This window comes from Mytilus edulis, chromosome 12 (genome assembly GCF_963676685.1).
Source record: "Mytilus edulis chromosome 12, xbMytEdul2.2, whole genome shotgun sequence".
NCBI classification, from domain to species: Eukaryota; Metazoa; Mollusca; class Bivalvia; order Mytilida; family Mytilidae; genus Mytilus; species Mytilus edulis.
Window position 1 is genome coordinate 2441155 of NC_092355.1, and position 24505 is coordinate 2465659.

At 31.4% G+C, this 24505-nt stretch overlaps 1 protein-coding gene across 1 annotated transcript; it reads left to right on the forward strand.

The window, feature by feature from the left end:
* The first annotated feature begins 4865 nt into the window (after nucleotides 1–4865).
* LOC139499466 (uncharacterized) lies at nucleotides 4866–17108 on the forward strand. Its single transcript, XM_071288145.1, has 8 exons — nucleotides 4866–4997; nucleotides 6615–6750; nucleotides 7697–7747; nucleotides 8630–8944; nucleotides 9822–10025; nucleotides 10835–10933; nucleotides 15350–15867; nucleotides 16733–17108. The coding sequence occupies exons 2-8, from the start codon at nucleotides 6690–6692 to the stop codon at nucleotides 16802–16804; spliced, it is 1320 nt and encodes a 439-aa protein (XP_071144246.1). The 5' UTR covers nucleotides 4866–4997; nucleotides 6615–6689; the 3' UTR covers nucleotides 16805–17108.
* Nucleotides 17109–24505: the final 7397 nt, after the last annotated feature.

The window sequence follows — 24505 nt, forward strand, 5'->3', positions numbered from 1 at the left end:
CCTGTATATGGTTGTCTCAGTGGCTATTATACCATATGTTCTAAAAGCTTAATTGTTTGTTCATGGGCTGTTATTGGTTGTGAACTTAGGAGCAAATTTCAGAACTGTTACAACTAGACTTTGTAATACACAATTGCATATATGCATGTATTATACACCTTGTCTTCAACTTACCTACGTAGGCTATTAATCATTCTGTTCAATTTATTTTCAGAACCAATGTCGACCACTCGTGAAGAAATTGTGAAGCTTTTCAAGTGTTCTGTTGATGTTTGTACAGAAGTTGTTTTGTCACTTGTTAATGACAGATTGAGTGGAAATAGCGGTTCGCTACAAGCATATCTAAATGATGATAACACGAAACACCGATTGTATCATTCATGTGACAAATTCAGAAATCCATGTTGTTTGTGTCCTCCAGCTGGATGTCATGTCAGCAAAGTATGTAAAATGGAATGGTGGATTTTCAATAAAGTTTACCAAAATACTATCAATGAAAAAGAAGGTCATGGTGAGATAAGGAAAGGAACAGTCCTTACGAGCTGTGTTTGTAAATATGAAGCAAAGGCTATTTTGGTGAATGATCTTGACCTGACAGTGGCAGCATTTTTTTTAAAGGACAGCAGAAAATTATCACCAAAGGAGCAAGGTGCTTTAAACACAATCACAAATACTCGAAACAACATATGTCACCATCCAGCACAAAGTTCAACGTCTTCTCCATCAGATATGTGGACGAGCATCGAAAATGCAGTTGTAGAACTAGTTGATACCAAATACCAGAAATCGTTTCGGAATCATATTTCAACAATACGTAATGAAAGGATGAGTGATGAGGTTATTGTAAAAATGGAACACAAAATAAACGAAATGCACAACGTGAGTACATGTAAAAGTATTTCTTAGTATTTAGGCTGCTCCATATTCTGGACGCCAGTCTTTGCTCCTTTCTAATAAAATCCATAACCAAAAATAAATATAAAGCTTAGCAATGGAAAAATATTAAATACCAAACTCGTTCGAAGGGTATCTACACTTCGTTTCAATCTTCAAAATCGCTTATCTAAAAATACTTACCTCGCTTACGTTTTGAACAATATAAATCGTAGTTACCATTCTTTCGGTAATTGCCATGCAAAAAAATTACTTACATGTCCCCGTCTTACCACCAACAATACGGTAAGGTTCACGTTTAATGGTCGTATATTTTCTTTAAATTGGCATGACATGGGTCATGTTCTTCTCATATATTTTATGATGGTATAATACTAAACCTTTAACGTGTGCCTGCTTTTCCTACGATGAAGACATATTTATTCAATAAGTTTAATTGAGGTCTTGAGCTGGCATTCAGTAACTGCTAGTAGTCTGTTATTATTGATGTGTTATTGGCATTTTGCTTATTTTCTTTTGTTACCTCGTCTGACATCAGACTCGGACTTCTCTTCAACTTTGTGTATTGTTATGCGATTACTTTTTTACATTTGCTCGAGGAATAGGGGAGGGTTGAGATATTAAAAAAACATATTTAACCCGGCTGTATTTTCCGCCTGTCACAAGTCAGGAGCATCTGACCTTTGTTAGTCTTGTATGATTTTAATTTTAGTTTCTTAATTTGGATTTTGGTATGACGTCTATAACCACTGAACTAGTTTATATATTTTTTTTATGAGGAGCCAGCTGAAGGACGCCTCCGGGTGCGGGAGTTTCTCATTGCATTGAAGACCTATTGGTGAAAATCTTCTAGTCTCTGTTATAAATATGGTCGGGTTGTTGTCTCTTTGACACATTCCCCATTTCCAGTCTCAATTTTATCTTATTGTGATAAAAAATAAACACTTTTTTATAGTTATCGAGTCAATCAACACTCGCCTATAAGTGTGATGCTATATCATTTCAGAATGCTGAAACATTCTAACTTTCAATTAACATGTACTTAAGGGCATACGATACAGTTACATGAGAGGTAATGACGTTGCTAACGTAAAATGTTATTTTCGCGACGTCAAACTGTGACATATCGGGAAAAGATGCATTTTCGACTGATTTTTATCATTCAAACTGATTTAATTTGAAAACGAGTGCATGGACCCCTATTTTTTAAAACGACATTTTATTTCATTTTCCAGGGAGATTATGTGGACCAATTTTTATAAAACTGTAAATAGTGCAATTTTTTTAATCTTGATAAATATACAGCAAAAAATGACGTTTTTTTCTCAATTCATGACCATTTGATAAATATGAGTTATTTCTGAATAAAAAATGCATAAATTGTTAGGACACTTATAAAATACAGAAATTACAAATTATTTAACAAAAAACAATTTGTGTTTATCTTTTAAAACAAAAAAGTTATGTCTTTCTTTCGATTGGAAAAATACGGCCACAAATCCGAATTTTGAGCTAATATACAAAATTTCGACCTCAATTAACTCAAAAAGTAGCACATGGAGGTATATTTTTTATTACATATTTGATTTAAACCGGCAAAAAATAGCCTATATGGAAATTTTCATCAAACTGTAAATACAGGATCAAAACTGTATCGTATGCCCTTAATCTTGATTATATTCAAATAAGAAATTAAATCATAAAATATCGAACGAACTCAGAGGAAAAATCGAAACAAAAAGTCTCGCAGTGTTTGTCCACGTCCTTTTTTTTTTTTAGAAAAAAATCATTCGAATGGTACCAATTCCTTGTCGATAAATATTCTGTAGCAACTGCACAAAAATACATGATGGTCTTTAAAGATTCAAGATTCTGGGTACCAGTTAACTTTGTTAATCATCTTGATAACCTGTTATAGTGTTCTTTCGTTTGTCTTTATCAATACTACTTTTATTATTTAGTCTGTTTTTGGTGATATCTATTTGACGTGGTTCTGTATATATGCATCCCGTCATTGTGTTGTTGGTCTTATCTGCCAGGTTTGCATATTTACCATTTTCGTGTGATTTTTTGTGTTTCTTTGATACATATGACGTGGCTCTGTACTTAAACATCTTGCATTGTGTTAGTGTTCTATTATAATTTTTGTATTCTAGTCTTTCATATTTGCTAACCATTAGTATATGCCGTTTTTTTTTATACATATTTGATATATAGATATAGGAAGATGTGGTATGAGTGTCATGGACAACTATCCTTCCAAGTAACAATTATAAACCTTAACCATTACAGGTCATGGAATGACCTTCAACACGGAGCCTTGGCTCACACCGAACAGCAAGCTAGAAAGGGCTCCAAAAATTGCAGGTTTAAAACCATTCAAACGGGTAAAACCAAAGGTCTAATCTATATAAAAAAAAACAAGAAACGATAACACTTTTAAACTACATAAACAGACGACAACCACTGTACATCAGATTCCGGACTTGTGACATGTGCAAACATTCGCAGCAGGATTAATGGTACTACAACTTCTCCCTGTCTGAAACAATAGTATAACTGCTTCTTTGTTTTAAGATTATAACAAAATATTGACTGCTGTACCTATATTTTTGACATTTTTACCTATAATGTCTGTTTGTTTTGATCGCGCATCGTTTTCAATATGAGAGACTGTGTTGCGACTATCATACAAGTGGGAAGTTTATCTATATAAAACCAGGTTCAATCCAACACTTTCTTCATACAAAATGCTGTACGCAGTCAAAAATATGATAGTTGTTGTCCTTTCGTTTGATGTGATTCAGACCTTTTTCCTAAACTTTTGCCTCGTTAGTTCTAATCCAGCTTCTTAACAGAGTACATGATATATAAGGTATGACAATGGAATTTTTACAGATCGACTTAATCATCTTCATGTATCGTAGATGTCAGATTACTACTATTCTAGTGGTAAGAAAATTTGTATTCAGTCCAGTAGTGTTGATCTTGACTTCATGATTCATAAGGTAATTCATTCCTATTGAAAAATATATTAAATCTTTTTGAAAATATTAATTTCTTTCTAGATGATTACTTCTATAACCAGTAGAGTTGAAGAGTTACCAAAAGGTGAGTACAACAGCTGTTACTTTATGACACTAATATCATGATTGCATACATCAATGAAACAGTTATTCAACTAGAAATCATTCAAATTTATACATAGTTATCAAAGGTACCAGGATTATAATTTAGTACGCCAGACGCGCGTTTCGTCTACATAAGACTCATCAGTGACGCTCATATCAAAATATTTATAAAGCCAAACAAGTACAAAGTTGAAGAGCATTGAGGATCCAAAATTTCAAAAGGTTGTGCCAAATACGGCTAAAGTAATCTATGCCTAGGAAATCCTTAGTTTTTCGTAAAATTCAATGTTTTGCAAACAGGAAATTTATAAAAATGACCACATTATTGATATTCATGTCAACACCGAAGTGTAGACTACTGGGCTTGTGATACCCTGGGAGACTTACACGTTATGAATGAAATAAAAATTACTTTAAAATTATATTTTTGTAATATAAACCAATACGTATTTTATGCTCAAACTATTAGATAAAAATATGAAATGAATAACATAACTGTTAACACAATGAAATTACTGCATATACATACAAACACAAGTACTTAAAAGAACAGTTTGCAATTATAGATTTAATGAAGGGCAATTGATACTAAAAACCCAAAAAGTAAATGATATCACAGAAAATATAGAATATGAGATGAACTCAGGTGAAGGACAAATAATTATTTTGTTGCAAATTAAATTTGTTTGCAGTTCTATACTAGTAATCTCTCTTGAAATATTTGTTGATGAAAGTACATTATCTGAGTAGAATGTAATCATTGTACCTTTACATTTATATTCAATTAATTTGTTCAACTATAACGTGTACAATATGTTCTGCTTTATATTCTGCCAGGATCAGCAATTGAGATGCACACCGAAAGAGTTGTAAACCGAGTTAAAATAGAAATTCAAGAAATGTTCGATCAAAACAACAGAGAATTGATCAACTTTTTTCTGAATGATGGGAAGAACAAAGGGAATGTAAATGGTAAGTCATATTTACTTATTATTCTGTGTCAAAAACATAAATATATACACATTTTCGCTACATAGATTTTTTAAATCTTTCGAAATAATTCAATTAGCAAAATGAATGCTGCCACATTTAAGGTATGATCCCCTCAGACTATCCCACCAGTTTAGTCTTATCGTCGTTTTTATCAGGGTTTCTATTGTTCATGGCGTTGTCTATTGAAACGTGTCTATTGAAACCTTCGACTAGATATTTATTTCTGTCTCTTTTTTCATCTCCTCTTTCTTTTCACAAGTCATGTAGAAAGTGTAAAGATACAATTATAAATCATTGATAAAATTGAAACGAATAGCGGCATGATATTTCAGTATATTTCACATGTTTAAAGGGGCACTAGCTACGATATATATAAAAAAAAATGAAGTATGATTTTTTTTAGATCAATCATTAATCAAATTGGAATAATGAAATAATAATTTGCTTTTAGCAATCAATTTCCTTTAATTTTGTTGAAATAAGCGATTAAACATAATTTTTGACTGATTCACTTGCAAGTGAAAACGTCATCATCATTCTAACCGGTATTCATGTGAACTTCAAGTTAACCCCTAGCTAGAGATTGACAACGCATGCATTGTACGTGTACTGGTTATTTAAAGAAAAAGAATGTCAACAATGAAAGTGAAACTACGGTAAATCATTTGATTACTATTACGATGCACATAAAATCATTCTTATACGGTTAAAAACAATGAGAAACATCAATTTTTAATCTATAAAATAAAATCAAACAGACCTATAAAAAACCAATTGCACGTGTTGGTTTAATCTATTCATATCTTTATTTATGTTTACATCGCTTATATGGTCATCTGAGGTCAAATAGATAGTTAATTAGATGGCGTTTGGACTAAAATACACACGAAACGAACCTATATATTATCTACCCCATGCTCTGTGAACTGTTTATTTTAGACTTTTGATAGTTTGGATAAATGTTTTACATTGTTATAAACCAAATATGAGAATTTGAGTCAAATCGGTTACAATGAATTTGACAGCTAGTGCCCCTTTAAGAACATATTTCCAATGCCTCTGTTGTCACTTATTTGCACGAAATATCATGGACAAGCATGTCATATTGGTTTGAAATTATTAGCATAGAACATGAAATGTATGTAAAATTGAGAATGGAAATGGATAATTTGTCAAAGAGACAACAACCCGACCATAGAACAGACAACAGCAGAAGGTCACCAATAAGTCTTCAATACAGCGAGAAATTCCCGCACCTGGTGGAGTCCCTCAGCTTGCCCCTGGTACCATACCACACAAATACAAGTTTGGGTTTTGTGATATCCGTAAGCAAATAACAGAAGTAACTCGTCAATATCCACAACAGAAAATTCTTTTTTTTTCTTTTTAATAAAGACTTTTAATATTTTGCTCTGGGTATATTTGAAAATATTTTGGATGTTTGTTGTCCTTTTTAATTATATCACGAATTTGCGTTTTAAGTTGATGATTTCATGAAGCTTATAGTTGTTCTCTCATTCATTCTAAGAAAAAAGTTCTTTCGAAGAAATACTAGAGTATGGTTTGAATATATTAGTGTACAATTATGTTTTTCAGATACTACCGATGACTTCCCAAAGAAATGCCTAATGGAAGATTGTAAGGTCATACATACTTAATTGTCCAAAATCAATGCGGAGACATATTGAGTATGATCATAATTACCTACGACGCTGTTCTACGTCAACTGTCTGTAAGTTATTTGCAAAAAAAAAATTAACATTTGACATGTTACAAATACTTCTTGTGTTTTTCTTCATCAGGAACGATCAAACTTAATATACCTAAACTAATGGTGAATGTTTTTTTTTGGAGGAGCTTTATCGCTACAATAAACCTAAAGCAAATATGAAAAATGCACTGCAGGTAAATTTTGCATGAGAGTGTTATAGTTTTAGGTTATTATAAATTTCGAAATCTATCTGCAGATCATTTACAGTTGAAATTTACAAATAATTGAAAAAAAAAGAAACTTTTTGTACTAAAGTCGTACAATAACATGGAAAAATAATGTCAGATCAAGCCACGTGGTCGGTCCCTTAAAAGTTGAAAACCAAAAGGCAGGGAACATCTGTAGAATAACATTTTGTCTATACGTATGTTGTGCCATATGAATAATACATGTAGTTACGGTAAACAGTCGACGTGTAATATTTTTTTTGGTGCAGGACCAATGAAGGAATAACTGACAAATCTACAAAATAGATAATTGATTATTATTGATGTTTTTAAAACTGTAAAACAGAATACAAAATGTTGCGCATAACTATGATGTAACCAAAATAAAATAACAAACATTCAAAACGGAAAGTCCCTAATCAAATTGCAAAATCAAATGATAAAACATATCAAACGAATGGACAACAACTGTCATGTTCTAGACTTTGCACAGGCATTCTGAAATGTATAAAATGGTGGATTGAACCTTGTTTGATAGTGCTACACCTCTCACTTGTATGACAGTCACATCAATTTCCATAAAATGTTCATTATGTTTCATCTTCATTAAAACCCTATATATGTATTTAAAACATGCACTCCTTAATTCGTTCAATATCGGTTATGTATATTCTTTGAACACATATGAGTTGAAATATCAAGAAATTGCAATTTTAACATGCCCATGTTTCTTTTTTTAGCTCACAGCATCAAACCCAATATGAGAATGATAAACAATGAAACCGGCGCAAGTAAGTTCACACACATAATATTACTTATGGAAGCATAATTGATTGTAGTTGTTTATTTTCAATTCCGAAAAGGATATTAAATGATGTATTTGAAATAAAGATTTAAGACTACTAGTATTTGGAAGATACATTTCTAAACTTGAAATTTTTCGAAATCTACATTTACAAATGTTTTTGAATATTATTCGTAATTTCATGATCGAATCCACATACCGCATCTGTTTGCTTGCTTGTTGATGTTACCATCGGCGACTGAGGGACTAAATGTCTACCAGTTTACGTCAATGTTAGTTGATTTATCAGTAGGAACACTCGTCCTGTCTGATGTTGAGCCGTTCAGATTGCCTATGGTACTGAAAAGCCTTCAAGTTATTGTGAAACTACCTCTGCTGTAGGTGACATGAATCAGATGTAACAATTCGGAAAATCTTCAAGAGTACATACATTTAAAGACTATATCATCTTGCAATAACGTTAAAGCATTTGATTTCTCTACACTTTACTCAAGTATTCCCTATTAAAACAAAATAACCTTTTTTTTTATAAAAGAATGATGGTTAAGGTAGATAAAAGTACTTGTATCTTGGCTTGAGGAGTAATGATATTTTTTTGTTTGAATCAGGGTGATGTTTCACAAAACTTTATTTTTTTAGAAAAACTAAGGGTTTTCTTATCCCAGGAATAGATTACCTCAGCCGTATTTGGCACAACGTTTTGGAATTTTGGGTCATCAATGCTCTTCAATTTTGTACTCGTTTGGCTTTATAAATATTTTTATATGAGCGTCACTGATGAGTCTTATGTAGACGAAACGCGCATCTGGCGTACTAAATTATAATCCTGGTACCTTTGGTAACTATTCATGATGTTTTGTTATTTCAGAAAATCGTAAACCAATAGTAGCAAAGTTAAAAGTCACTGGTAAAAACCTCAATGACGACCTCGCAGTTAAAAACATTAACAGTAGTATATCAAGGGGAAAGAAAACTAACAAAAAGAATTGGATACCATTATCGGCCAAGAAAGAGTGTGTTCTAATGGATATGATTGCGTCCCCAGACATTTTTGCTGATGAAGAATCTTTATCATCTTCAATAAGGGATGTAATAGGAATGGTTCTGAAGGCTGGGGAAGTTGACATGTCGAAAGAAGATACTTTCAATTACACATTAACTTTTACATCTCAACTTACAAAAGGTACTTACATCTTTTTTTAAAATATGAATAGATAGCTTGCACGATATATATATCCTCGCTACATTGAAGACCCATTGGTTGCCTTCGGCTGTTGTTTGCTCTATGGTCGGGTGGTTGTCGCTTTGACATATTCACCATTTCCTTTCTCAATTTTATTATAACTACAAATCATAACTTAAGTTATTCCAAGGAAAACTTTGCCATGTGGATAAATTTGAAAAATACATTTAAAAGTTAAATAGTACTTCAATTTGATTACTGCTTAGATCTCAAAATCGTTCCATTCTTTAATAGTTTTCCAAATCTTTATATTTGTTATTCATTTTAACGATATATTTTATAACATGTTAGAATTTTCAAACCCAAATTAAAGCAGGAGGACATATTTGTTTGCATCAATTTATTAGTTTCTATCTTCTTTTTTTTTTTTGATAAATTGATAAATTCAACATCAAGGAGCTTTCTGATTTGAATATATGTCCATATCGCGACCTTATACTTAAATATAAGCTTGGTGAGATTAGCATTAATTGCACTCTTTTGTTAAGCTTTCTCTTGACCGTTTTATGTCCATGTTTATCCGGTCAAACAGTACATACAAGCTGACGCAAATCAAAGACTGTATAATTGTAATAAATTACAGAGGCGTTGAATTACAAATTAACAATCATTTCTCATGTCAAAAAGAGATCGACAAAACCATGGCGACAAGGTAAACATGAATATCACATTAGTAATTTCATTTTTCTCAAGATAACTTTATTTCATTGGACTGTCTCCATATTTAATTCAGAGTTTTTAGATTTTAAGGCAATCGACGCTATTGTGACAAATGTTTTTTTTTATTTTGTGATTAAACTTTACAATTTTCTTTAAGGCGAAAGGAAAATGCTTGAAAACATAATAAGAAACAACAAGCCAGGATATTTTGACGAATCGGAATGTGAAAGATTTGATCAGTTTTGTGAGTCACCGAATCCTGATGTTGGTGTTAAGACGATTTCTAATGATAATTCAAAGGTGGAAGAAGATGCCAAGAGAACTGTAAAACCAACTGTATTGAAGATTTCCAAACACAGAGGTATGGAAACAATTTGTGTCTCGAATCCTACACTTCGTTTCATTTAATTGAATAACATTTGTGCTAAATACTTAGCAATTAAAGTTTATAATTTCGGTAATCACCCTATGGAAAATTTGTAATCAAATGTACTTTCATGCATGGTTTGATATTTTAACTATACTCATATATAGGCAGTACAAAAGAGAATGCTTTTCTAAACCAGTTAATGACGTCTTTAAGCTTACTTCATTTGATGTTTAGTGTATATACTGACATACATTTGTTGTTGGTTTTTTCTTCTTTCTTATAGTTTTGAGCTTTGTATTAACTTTTGGGTACTTTTATCATGCTCAGACTTGCAAGTTATGTAATAAATATGTATGTTAAGGTGTTTTTGTTATGTGGTGGTTGTTGTTTCTTTTTCCAAATTCGGGGTTGCCGATTGTTGCTGTTAGTAATATTTGTGTTTCGATTATTGTTCAGTAATTAATCAATCCGTCAGTTTTAACAGGTTTGAAACGTTTCGCGTTTGTTATATTCGGGACTTGTATTAATTAAAATGTGGTATAGATATTGCTCATTGTACAAGGTCGGATATTGGCACATATTTGTTAACCTTCATGTTATCAATTCTCTGTAGACGTGATGTGTAGCATCATACGATATTTTCAAGTTGAACAATTGGAAAGGCGGATATCCATAAAATTACTTGAGAAATATACCTAGGCCGTTAAATTTGAATACAAATGCTCATGAATCTTTAATATATAGTTTAATATTTCGAACAAGTAATATTATTCATTTGTCTGCATGTTTTCTACTTATAGCTACTGGTAGTTTGAATAAACCAAATGACAACTCTGTCAAAACAGACGTGCAAAATACTTTCATCCAACAGACATTGAAAGAAGCAAATCAAAGAAAAGGTAAATAAACATTCCGTATTGTTTACAATTTGTCTGTCGTATCCGCTCACATGTATTTTATAGGATAATTCGATCAAAACGATTTAAAGGCACGGTTATTGAACTGTTTTAGTAATTAGTCATCCAAGAAATGTACCTTATAATTTTGTGAACAGTCACACTGTGTCTAAACCACACCGGCAAAATTTGCTCGGACTCGATGGTATCTAACATCCGGCACAATGACGGAACACCAATAGACAAAAGAAAGGTAGGTTTCTCCTTATTTTTTTATTTTTTTTATGATATCGAAGAATATTTATACATATACAACTATTTTCTATTGTGAGATGTAATATTTTCTACAACCGTTCTATATTAACGGAGAAATAAGTCAAAATGCATGTCAAAATGACGAATTGAGTGAACCTTGCCTCGAAATTGTTTAATTTCTCGTTAAATTGTTCACATTGTACGGAAAGCAAGGTACGGGAAGATAGATATTGACACGGAGATTGCAAATTTAGTTAATATGAGCATCTCAATAATTGTATTTCTGTGTATGGAACGAAAGAAAAGGGTCATGTCAAATTAAAATAAACCGGTTTCGTCAATGTTGTTACTACACAATCACCCGGTTTCGTCTATATATATCACCCGGTTTTTTTTTGTTTTTTTTAACAAACAATTTATGAAAAGACACTTTGGCACGGATCTGAACATTGTCTTTCGAGAATTTAAATATATATTTATTGTAAAGTGAACTTGGCGTGTTAAAATCTATTTTAAACGGGCACTTTTGGACATAGTTAATTATGATAATACACATTTTCCTAATGAAAGGCGTATCCCTTATTTCCCGTAACTTCAAACTAATTTTAAATGGAATATAAATACTAAATAGCAAACACTGGTATCTAACTATTTTGTAACATTATTATATTTTCTTTGTTTATAATAGTAGTATGTAAAGATGAAAAATAAAAGGATGTGTTTTCATTGTGCCATAATTTTAATTTACTATACTATATTATATACACTTAGTTTACAATATTTACTATCAATTATTAATACATTTATGCATTCAATCATTGACGAACAGTCCCAAACCGACTATAGTCTATACTGTTCTGCACAAATTAATCATGCATGCAGTCCTGCCAGATTTTCTGGTACTATATATACTGTGTTACTTGCGCACTAAAGCGAGTTTTCACACTTAAGCATCCATAACATAGCAGTGAGATTTGTAACTTTCTCCCCGTTTCTGGTAGGCACATTTATTTTTATAGGCATATTTTTCACATTATTTTTACAGTTCAAATTCAATTGAAACTTCAAGATAACTTTCGAAAACAATATCTGACAGTTTTGTATTTACAATGTCATGTGAATAAAAGTTGGTTTGCAAAACATGACCGTCATTTATATCTAGGTCTTATTAAGAAGAAGTAACGGTAACCACTTATCCCATAAACATTGACAATGAGACAACTTTCTTTTAGACACAAAAATTATGTTGAATTAATCAAGTTTAGGTCAGAGTATGCCTTAAACAATGAGAAAAACACACAAACTGCATGAAAGCAAGCTATAACAGGGCCCTAAATTATAAATGTAAAACAATTCAAACAAGAAAACTACCTGCCTATTTTATGTTCTAAACGCATATGGTATAAAGCAACCAAAGACAACCATCGAATTACAAGCGTGTGATTCGGGAATGGACTGAGTCAAAGTGTTGTCGCTGACACAAAAAACTCAATAACTCTAAAATAAAAGTTTGAATAATCACCAAAAAGTATAGAGATATTAATAAGAAGTGAGCAAAATTTAAACAATAATCAGACTATCAAACTAATAGGTTTTGAGATACATCGCTATAAGTGACCCCCCCCTTTTTTTTGTTTTATAAAAAAAAATCAATCACTCTAAACCAAAATTTTAAACATCACCAAAAAGTAAACAGAAGTTTAAAATATTTATATAACTAAGAAGTGTATAAAGTTTAATGCCGTTATAATACTTCGTTTTTGAGATATGGCGCGACATGTTAAAAAAAACCCACATTCCTGTTTCACTTACATGTTCTGTAACTCAAAAAGATTTAATTTGATTTTCACTTAAAGGTTTGCAGATCGTTTGACCATTATGAGAATTAACTATGTTAAATTTTAAGAAAATAAGATAAGCTGTCCTGAAGTTACGGTGCGACATGTTTATGCTGGACAGACGGATAGATAGACGGGCAGACGGACGAACCGAATAACTGATAGATGGAGGAACGGACAGATGGAAGGACGGACGGACCGAATGACTGATAGATGGAGGAACGGACGGATGGAAGGACGGACGGAAGGACAGACGGACAGACGGGTGTATACAATAATACGTCCTGTCAAAATTGGGACGGGCGTGTAAAAACGCCAAGAAATGAAAAAAAAACTCGTAATTAAAGGTCAATAAGTTTTACTAGGATATCGGCCAAGTCGATTTATTTGTATATTTGTCTGCCTTATATCATTTTTGCTATATAACTTTTATATATATTTGAAAAAAATGTATAGAAATCGATAAAAAGAACTTGATATTCGGCATTTATTATAATAAACATAATCCAACTCACATAATCTGATTTCCCGGGTGTCCCTGTTTTCTCATTTCTTACAATATTTTAATTCGGTATACACTTTATAAGATAAGTGGCGAATCTAGATGACGTATAGGTTGCACGCCCCGACCCCACCTTTGGTTGCCAAAACTATATTGATTCCTGTATTTAACGATTTTGTAAAGCAAAAAATAATCAAAATATTGTTCGACTCGCTACGCTGGGCGGTATGTAAAAGTTGTTCGAATTACGTCCGCTTTAAAATAAACTGAATCCGTGTGTCCGTATATATTGTCAAAATATATTGACCAACGTCAGTGTACGATCATCATAACACAACGGCGACAGTACAGACTCGTTTTTTTTTTTATTAATGTTAACAAAATAATTATTATTGAATTTTGTCGATGACCTGAGACTATTTTACTAATTTGTACATAGCAGTATAGTTACAATAAGGGATAAAAAAATCATTTTAATGCATGGTAGTTGTAATCCTACATTCATTTTCTATGTTCATTATGCATGCATATACAGTTGTCTTATTATCAACGTTTATCCTTTTAAGAAGATTTATTTTTAACGATTATAGAAAAGATTACATACATAAAATGATTAGATCACTTATAAAGGTGTCCATCCTTTTGTGCGAGAAAATCACATATCAATCGATTTTTAAGACCGTAAACTTTAATTTCAAATGTTCAACATATTTTCCCATAACTCATATAGAAAACGCATATTTAGAGAGCTTTAATCTCAATATGCTGTTAAAAAATTTCGGAATGCAAAGTAAATTAAAACATTTGTGTTCTATAAGAGTAGGCATTCAAGTTTTTGCTTATTATTTATTAGAATCTGAGACTCATATAAATAATAAGCCGTTGTCCGGTGAACGAACTTGTTTTCCAACGACCCACAAAACTCCTTTTGAACGCTGAAGTTAAATAATCAATTATAATGTAATGCAATTATGATTTTTTTTATTTGACCAAACCGGGTTATGCATTTTGAAATCTATGACGAAACCGGGTTGTATACATTGACGAAACCGGCCAGTTCCATTTTGACATGACCCATTTCTTTCGTTCAATATACAGAGATACAATTATGGAGATGCTCATAATAACTAAATTTGCAATATCCGTGTCAATATCTATCTTCCCGTACCTTTCTTTCCGTACAATGTGAACAATTTAACGAGAAATTAAACAATTTCGAGGCAAGGTTCACTCAATTCGTCATTTTGACATGCATTTTGACTTATTTCTCCGTTAATATAGAACGGTTGTAGAAAATATTACATCTCACAATAGAAAATAGTTGTATATGTATAAATATTCTTCGATATCATAAAAAAAATAAAAAAAATAAGGAGAAACCTACCTTTCTTTTGTCTATTGGTGTTCCGTTATTGTGCCGGATGTTAGATACCATCGAGTCCGAGCAAATTTTGCCGGTGTGGTTTAGACACAGTGAGTCATGATTGAGATAAGCTATAACTTGATCAGTATAAATTTGACTATAACAAGGTTGATAGTTTTTTTAACATGATAATATATCTTTGCAAAAATCACGCAATAGAATTGTTCACAATTTTTCTCAGTTTATATTAATTCCTGATGTTTATTACTTCATTTACATAGTCATTAAAAAAAACTCGTATCACAAAAGGAAAGAAGCATATGTATTGCTCTTAATGTCAGCTCTTTGATTTCTGTAAATAATTTGTTTTCCAACAAGATGGACATTACATTGCATATTAATAAAACAAATATTGTACTAAACATGCACTCTAATTTTTTCTAATTGCGTCGCTTTTGTAGAAATCGATTTGTTTAAAAGCACAGACGAATGGTCTGCAAACAGAATCAACACAATTACAAAATTAAAACATATTGAAGATAGATTAGACGAAGCAGCTCAGAAGATAGGGCATATCAAACAAGGGAGAAATGTATCACTTACCGTGACATTAGTTGCGGGAATTTCAGGGGGATATGCACTCTGTTTGGCCGGTGGTGTGTCATCTCTTGGTTTTACAGTTTGGGAACAGTATGTCGAAGAGATTGCTCTTGCTAACGCTCAAAAAAGCATTGAAATGGATAAGATTGAAACGTCATACCTAATGGCAGATGTAAATTATAAATCGAAGGAAGGAAGCTTAAAAGAACAGCATTTTGCTAAGAATATCTTGAAAACATTTCCAAATGCCATTCTTCTGTTTGAGTACACATTTATTGATTTCCTAAAGCGACTATTCGGTACTAAGTCAGCATTAGTTCTCTCTACAAAAGAACGGATTTCAAAACTCCGGGAAGATTTGGAGAATGAAGAGAAACAGGTAATAAAAATTACAAGCAGATAAAAATAGAGAAATTAATGAAAATTGCAATAATTTCGTCAATAAATTTGTACATGAAGACTTTAGTATCAAGTGTATTAGTATATCATATGAATAAATAGTTCCTATTGATTGGTCATGACCGCGTTGTGGGGTTAGGTTGAGGCTTGCAATGAAATGATTTTTTTGCAAATTTCAAGGAGTACATAATTTTGCGTCAACTTATAATCATATTCATGCGCCAGACCAATTAAATGACACAAATATGCTATTAACGTATGATAGTGGTCACGAGTGTGGAAAATAAATTCCTTATCTATAATTTTAAAGGATTATAAGGATTAAGCGCCTTTTTATTTGAACATACTGGTGTATAACTGGACCAGGTCACTCACAACCATATCATAAAAGTTCTTTTATATCTTTATGAGTGAATTGGTCGGGTTTACACACCAATAAATAACTTTAAAATGCGTTAATCACACAGCGTGTTCTCGTAACGTTTATTGGGAAAATAACAAGATGTACTTACGAAAATTTTGTGTTTCTTTTAAAACAAATCTTTGACCTATACATTTTAGGAATACAGTTAGTATTGCCGCTTCCATCCCAACTTGAGCCCTTTCCAAACAAATATCTGCAAAAAATCGCTGTCATAGATATGGAACGTAAATATGACAGTTTATATTATTCTAAAATATAGATTGAACAGATAGAAGATAAACTGCAAACGAACATTAAAAGTTTGTGTTCTATTTGAACAAACTTTTGGTACTCATTTATAACTAGGTTGCATACGTTTTGTGTATTTTAATCTATCAAATATTTGACTCGAATTAAGCAATATATATAATTATATTTTCAGATGCAAAAACAAAAAAAGGAAGCGCGATCGAAGCGTTTTAACAAGAAAAGAAAGAGTACGGACGTCAAATAACATGTGCCCTCTATTGCTGTCGACAGACAAAAATATAAACATTCTTTGTCAATAGATTTGTGAAATTAACATTGCATATTTTTTTCTTATGCACCTAAAGTGTAGCTTTATTTGTTTGCTGTGTTTTTATATTGTCATCATAACCTAGATGTTTAACGTTGCTGTATCGTCCTGAACATGCATGAAATTTTTTTCCTGGACGTTAAGCAACCAACAATTAACTAATTTAGGTTTGTCTTATCATTGTCATGTGTATATATAACACTGTATAAGGAAAATTATAAAGCACTAACATGGATGCAAATGAGATTATATTATTAATTACCAGTTAACTGCATACAAATCCTAAAGAAATATCGCTTAACACAAATCACAGATGAATAGAATTTAAACACACATCTGAATCTTCTGTTAAAGCTCACCCATGCAAGCATTGGTCGTCATATGCTTAAAATTAATGATTTGTTTGTCTGGAAATAGAAATAAATATTTGTGTTTCAATTTTCCGTGACCCGATCTTATCTCAATGTATTTATATGTATTGGATACATTTATGTCTCTCTTCCTAATTAATCACATCCAGGATCTATTTCCTAGCTATGTTTTTTTTTTACTGATAACATATATGTGGGTGGTTTTTCTTATTTTTAAACCAAAAAGAGCATATTATAATTTATTCAAAAGGAGCAGTAACAAAAAATGGGTGTCAATGAAGTTCGGTCGGGGTATAACAAATACTTAATATGATACTAGAAATAGAAGAATGTATGAGTGATCTTCAGAGCATATATCTGAGTCAAATAAGAGACCTTGACTTATAGCGGAGCCGCATGCAGAGCCTGTTGTAGATGTGAACTGTAAGGCCTCGTTACACTTTGAGACGAAGAACTTCTATATAACCTATCTAATTGTAAAATACCCACGTCTCTTTGTATTGGATATTACATTTGAATTACTCCTTGTTTACATGCAAATATATTCCAACTCTTGGTCACCAGACGGCCTTCAACAATGATAAAAGTTCTTTTATATTGTAAATTCAGACATTATTGCAATGTTTTTGTTATTGCAACAATTACAATATAACTTATACTCGCATTTTTTTTTATAGGAATTAACAAGGGTTTTTTTCTATGTTATTTGGAAAACCAGAAACATCGCAAAATATCAAAAGAAAGGGATACGTAAATCGATGGTTTTCAATATGATAAAACATGAAATGCAATTTTTGCTCAAATATCTTAAACCAAATACGAATAATGAAGCCTTTGTCCACTATGAGTGACACTTGTTGTATATAAATATATATTTTTTGTGTGGTCAGGCCAGTGTACAGTAATGACCTCTTCAATAGTGACTAAATTATCATATACATTGCTCTCAACTCCCTTTATGTACTATGTATTTTCTATTGTGTATGTTAGTTATGTATATTATATACTTGTAACATAGATTTTTTATAAGCAAATATTTATACACCATATCTTTGAAATAAGTCTTTTTTGGGGGGAAAATCTTAAATCAAACTTTCATGAATGAACTACACATTTCCCTTCAGATAATTTTTAAAGAGTAGCACGTGGAAAAATATCAATCGACCAGAAATATAATGCAATAGAAATACGCATAACAAAAGAACGGGTTGTAGTGCTATAAAATTGAAACTTCTTGATTAATTCAGGTAGCTCATGTGGGAGAAAAACATGCAAATAGAATGAAAACTTACACTAGTAATTTTGGGGCCCTTTATAGCGTGTTGTTCGGTGTGAGCCAAGGCTCCGTGTTGAAGCCGTACATTGACCTATAATGGTTTACTTTTTTTAATTGTTATTTGGATGGAGAGTTGTCTCATTGGCACTCACACCACATCTTCCTATATCTTTGAATTCAAATGATTACATATGATGTGATATATAAATATATAGATAGATGATAATTACATATACATTTGTACAAGGACAGATGATATTTATAAAGATAGATGAAATTTATAAAGATAGATGATATTTATAAAGATTGATGTTGATCATTTATAATAGAAGTTTTTGTTTCCTCATTTGCTTCCCCCTCCCCGACAAAAGAGACTGTAAAACATCAGGGCCCCATTGCTTTCCTATGCAACCTAGAGTTTATATAACAGGTGATTGTTAATGAAATATGTTAAAAAAAAACATATTTAAAAACGCAGGATGACAATGATAAGTTGTAAAAACATGGTTTTGTTACAAAAAATTACAAAATTAGTTCCTTTTACGTGTATATATCAATTTGTTATTTATTATTTATGTACTTTTTTTTAATGTATTTTACTATTGTGTGTTTTTATTTAACAGAAATGTATATGCCACATGTATTTTAATTCAAATTGTGGGAATTTCATTGTTAAGTCTGTACATACTTTTTTAAATAAATCTTATATTCTACAATATATGAAATAATTGAATAGGGTCAAACAAACACCGACTATCTAGAGTACATAGTTGTAGACAAACTTAAAAAAAAAACACCATCTGCAATTCTTCAATGATCGATTACATGCCATCTTGTAAACACCAAATATGTTATGCAAATTAATTGCGAGCTAAACTCAATAAGTAGGTTTTGCACTCAAAGTCTCACTACACGACGATCTGACTTTTTACATTGCCACTTGCAAAAGGCTTTATGTCCCCGTTCGGTCTTCCGGTTGCAGTCTTGTAATTGACTGCTCCATAGGCTTACATGCAAAACAGCTAATCTTTGAAAATAAAAAAATAAAAAATGCTACATAGAAATTTTTTTTCATGTCCATATCATGTATGTACTAATGTGAAATTGTGATTTAATCGAAAAAAAAGTGGGTCTTGCCACGAAAAATAAAAAGTTACGTAATCCTGAAATGAAAACATTTTTTTTCTACTTTCTGTTTACTGTTTTTACTAGGCCGCACCACTTCCAGTAAACATGATATCCTTCCACTTTCCTGGATTGATATCCTCCAAAAGATGCAAGATTTTTTTAAAGTCTATATATACATGATATATGTTTCAATTCAGCATAAACCTATAATCAAGCAGAAAAAATTGAGTTCAGAAAAAAATTCAGAACAAAATGCACTATTTTGTTTCCTTCCATGTTTTGACATGCACCGGGAACAAGAGTTGTAATACAAGACTGGTACCTATAACAATGATAACATGTCTTAAAAAAATAAATCATTTTCTTAGTTTCATTAAGTAGCCATATTTGAACATAAAAAGTGCTATTAAAAGAACTGTTTGGCTGTATTAATAAAAATAACCCCACTATTAAAGCAGTACCCTTTTCTGAAAGCAGGCAAAATTTGGAAATCAGTCATGTCTATTAAATGATCTGTAAATCTCATTCTAGTCTATCTTTATGAATGTTTTCTTATTATTTGGATACTGTGAAACTAGAGGAGTATTCATATCTATTATTTTTATTTTTTTCCTTCTGTTTGATTGAAACATATTCAATAGTTTACCCCTCCCCCTTTTTTCAATGAAATCTACCCAAGTGGGCCTCTTGTTTAAGTCAAAATTGAAAAAGTACCCAAAACTTGTTCATATTGAAGAATTTCCTACAATACAACTATCTGAACACAAGAAAGAACATACCTTTCTCTTTTTTGACTATACTGGTCTTTATACATGCCTACTAAATCATGGTTTTTAGACTGTACTTGACACACCAATGCATATAAAATTTGAAATAAAATTCAAGAAAAAACAAAATGAATACTCAAGTTGGTGTTTTTGGTAAGAATATTGATTATTTGTCACACCTAATCACAAAAATCCTTGTCAAGAAGGGTAGTTTTAGAACAATTCTACTTTTTAAACAAATTTTGAACCCAAATATGAAAATTTCAATTATCCATGCAGTGCCACAGACAGGAAAAGAAGTATAGACTGATGAAAAATGAACATTTTTTGAAAATCATTTCACAAAAAGTTCATTTTATACACATTCTACCAAAATGTCAACAATTAAGCCATAAAAATAATAACCCTAAAGAAAAATATTACTTTTGTATGTAGCTGTCTCTTCAACTTTGGACTAATTTTCAATAAAACTGTGCAACTAAAATTTTCATCACATGGAGAAGATTTCATTGAAAAAAAATGTTTCTATGTTCTTATTAATTGAAAATCATGTAAGGTATACCAGCAGAATCTCAATTTGCCTGAAACTGTTGTGCTTTATATCTATAAATACTTGTTAATGGTGTCTAGTATAAAAAAGCATAATTATTACATAATTTCAGTTTTTTCAGTGTAACTTGATACCCATGATTTTTTCTCTTAAATAGTCCTTAAATCATAATGTTTTATCATTCTGGGCACACAAAAGTCCACATGAGCTACTTCTTTGCAGTGAACATATGAAAAAATACCCTATGCAGGTTGCAGTCTTGTAATTGACTGCTCCATAGGGTTACATGCAAAACAGCTAATCTTTGAAAATATAAAAATAAAAAATGCTACATAGAAATTTTTTTTCATGTCCATATCATGTATGTACTAATGTGAAATTGTGATTTAATCGAAAAAAAAAGTGGGTCTTGCCACGAAAAATAAAAAGTTATGTAATCCTGAAGTGAAAACATTTTTTTTCTACTTTCTGTTTGCTGTTTTTACTAGGCCGCACCACTTCCAGTAAACATGATATCTTTCCACTTTCCTGGATTAATATCCTCCAAAAGATGCAAGATTTTTTTAAAGTCTATATATACATGATATATTTTTCAATTCAGCATAAACCTATAATGAAGCAGAAAAAATTGAGTTCAGAAAAAAATTCAGAAAAAAATGCACTATTTTGTTTCCCTCCATGTTTTGACATGCACCGGGAACAAGAGTTGTAATACAAGACTGGTACATTCCTCAATGAGGAAAGTTCTTATAAACTGTCAATTCAGATATTGTTGCGAAATTTTTATTATTGCGAAAAATGTGACAGGGCTACCACCGCAATAATTCAAAGTCGCATTTTGAAATATATTATATGCATTAAACAGGTTTTTTAGAGTTTTTTTTATCATTTTCTTTTCCCTTTGCAAATGAGACTGTAAGAATTGGGGCTCCCTTAGTTTCTTCCCTGTGCAACTTAGGGTTGATGTAACAGGGGCTTGTTAATAAAATATGGTTAAAACTAAAGAAAAAGGTTTTTTCTCAATATCACAAAGATTAAAATCGCAGGATGGCATTCATAAGTTGTAAAAATTTGTAAATATGACAAAATTAGTTCCTTTTACGTGTTAAGGTGGCTCGCGGGTATAAATCAATTTTTTTGTCTATTATAAGATTTCGCAATGTGTTTTCTATAAATAAACTTTATCCTTTACCTAATAAAGAAATAAAATTTAAAAAAATGGGGTCACCGTTTATTTAAGCTCACAATCTGCCTTCGAAAGTAGCATGCATTTTTGTTGAACTAATAGGAGACAAAAAAGGTAATATCAAAATAAAAAAAGAACTAAATTTTACAATAGTTTAGTTTTAGGTACAGCTTATTTGAAAAAAAATAAAAAATATAGGTCATCGATGAGTAAAAAAAGGTATTTGAATTTTAATGCAAACAAAATGGATTTTTTCTTCAAACGGATATAATTTGGAGCTTTTTCAATGATATAAACATTTTTTAAAGTCATCTGGAACCAAAAGTAATAGACCGCTTTCGAGTTTATCTGTCACCGGAAAAAACTCGTCAACTATGCGCGCCTTTGTGACGTCATTTATCCAATAGAGGGGATCGCCTGTATCCCTGCACTGTAAATGTTCATCAAGCGTCTAAGTGATCCTAATTGTGCAGGATATACTTAAATTAAAATTTGTTCAGTAGGTACTTAATCACAATTTTCTAATGACAGCGGTGCAGATTGTCAATTATGAGAATGTAATTTGCCGAATAATTCGCTCAACATAGCTTTATAGTTTTCCAACCACTCGCTCAACATTAAAACGGAAATGACGACGCCCCTAAACGCACTAGTGACATTCACTTAAACCAAAGTTTTTGACGGAAATTCCACGAACGTTAAAGTGTCTATTGTTTTGGTTTGGTTGATTTTTGTACCATATCATAAAATTACAAGTAATAGTGTAATCAGTGGTAATAAATGAAATTTGAATTGAAAAAAAAAAGTTTAAATATTTGCTGAATTTTTTGTACCCTCGAGCTTCCTTAATAGCAACTTGTTATTTATTTCCTATGTACTTTTTAAAAGTATTTTACTAACGTGTGGTTTAATTTAACATAACTGTATAAGTAACAAGTATATTATTTAAAATGGTGGAGATTTCGTTGTTAAGTCTGTACATACTATTTTAGAATAAATCCTATATTAACTTTAATGTAAAATATATATATATGAAATAATTACACTGGGTCAAACAAACACCTACTATCTAGAGTACATAGATATTGAAAAGGTTCAACCTGACAAAAACACCATTTGCAATTCTTCATGGATCGATTATATGCCATCTGATTAACACCCAGTGGAAAATGGTTCATGCATATTTATTGCGAGATAAACTCAATAAGTAGGTTTTGCAATTGAAGTTTACCTACACGACGATTTCACTTTTAACATTGTCACTTGCAAAAAGTTTCGTCGTCTCACTACACGATATATAAATAAGAAGATATGGTATGATTGCCAATGAGAAAACTACAACCAAATTTCAAATGAATCGGATGTTATTTATATTATAGGCAACCCCATGGTCTTCACCAACCGATCTACAGGCATATACATAATTTAGCGTTCATAAGATTGGAACTAAGTACAAACATAACTTACATAAAATCAATAGATGCATTAGCACTAAAATTAATTTTTTTTAAACACCAAGAGCAACATCGGATCGAAAGCCTAAAATGCATAGTAAAGGGCAAAGTGATCTTCTTGTATAACAATCGTTTTTACATTATGGAAATATACTATTTCTTGCTCTAAATGTTATCGAATCAAGTTTGGCATATTGAATGTTCTCGAAGACCTTATCAACAGGACGAAATTATCATATACATGAAGTTAAATTGTTCAAAAATTATAGATTAAAAAAAGAAGATATAGTGCATATACAAACTGATGTTGATTGTGTTTTCATTAACGTCTAGTGTCATAACCATTGCATACATATTTAGGACAATTTAAGTTTGCAAATACTACTATAAATGTATTCAGCTAGAGAGTCCGGCTGGTATACAGGGCGCAAAATTTGGACTGTTTTGAATAGGAACAGAACTTCGGTCTTGAATACAACAAACAAACTTTTGTGAGCAATGTTTCTTAACTGTACATACAGCGTGATTCTCCATATACTACTGAAAGTCCCCATCAGGCGCGGCTGTGTATTCATGTATCCCACACATTCAGAAATTTCATCAAAGATACCAAACATCTTAGGCTATAAGTTTTTGGGATAATTTGGATTCAATTTTTTCTTCGTCTGCTTGACCTAAATATTTGTTTTCATATTTGGATTTCGATTTGAGGAACGAACGTCGATTAGAGGTCGGACGTCGATCTGAGTAGAACACATATATTACAGGAAAGTCTAAATGGGTATACTATCACAAAAATAAAATCATGAACAAATGAAAAAAATGACCACGATCGTCAACCAGTCAATCAAATTCACATATGAAATTACAATATTTTCTTGGACACAACTACATCTGTTAAAGACA

Coding starts and splice junctions, on each gene's coding strand:
- LOC139499466 (XM_071288145.1), top strand. CDS start 6,690: ATGCGGAGACATATTGAGTATGATCATAATTACCTACGACGCTGTTCT. Junction 6,751..7,696: donor CTGTTCTACGTCAACTGTCT/GTAAGTTATTTG, acceptor TTCTTTTTTTAG/CTCACAGCATCAAACCCAAT. Junction 10,026..10,834: donor GAAGATTTCCAAACACAGAG/GTATGGAAACAA, acceptor TTCTACTTATAG/CTACTGGTAGTTTGAATAAA.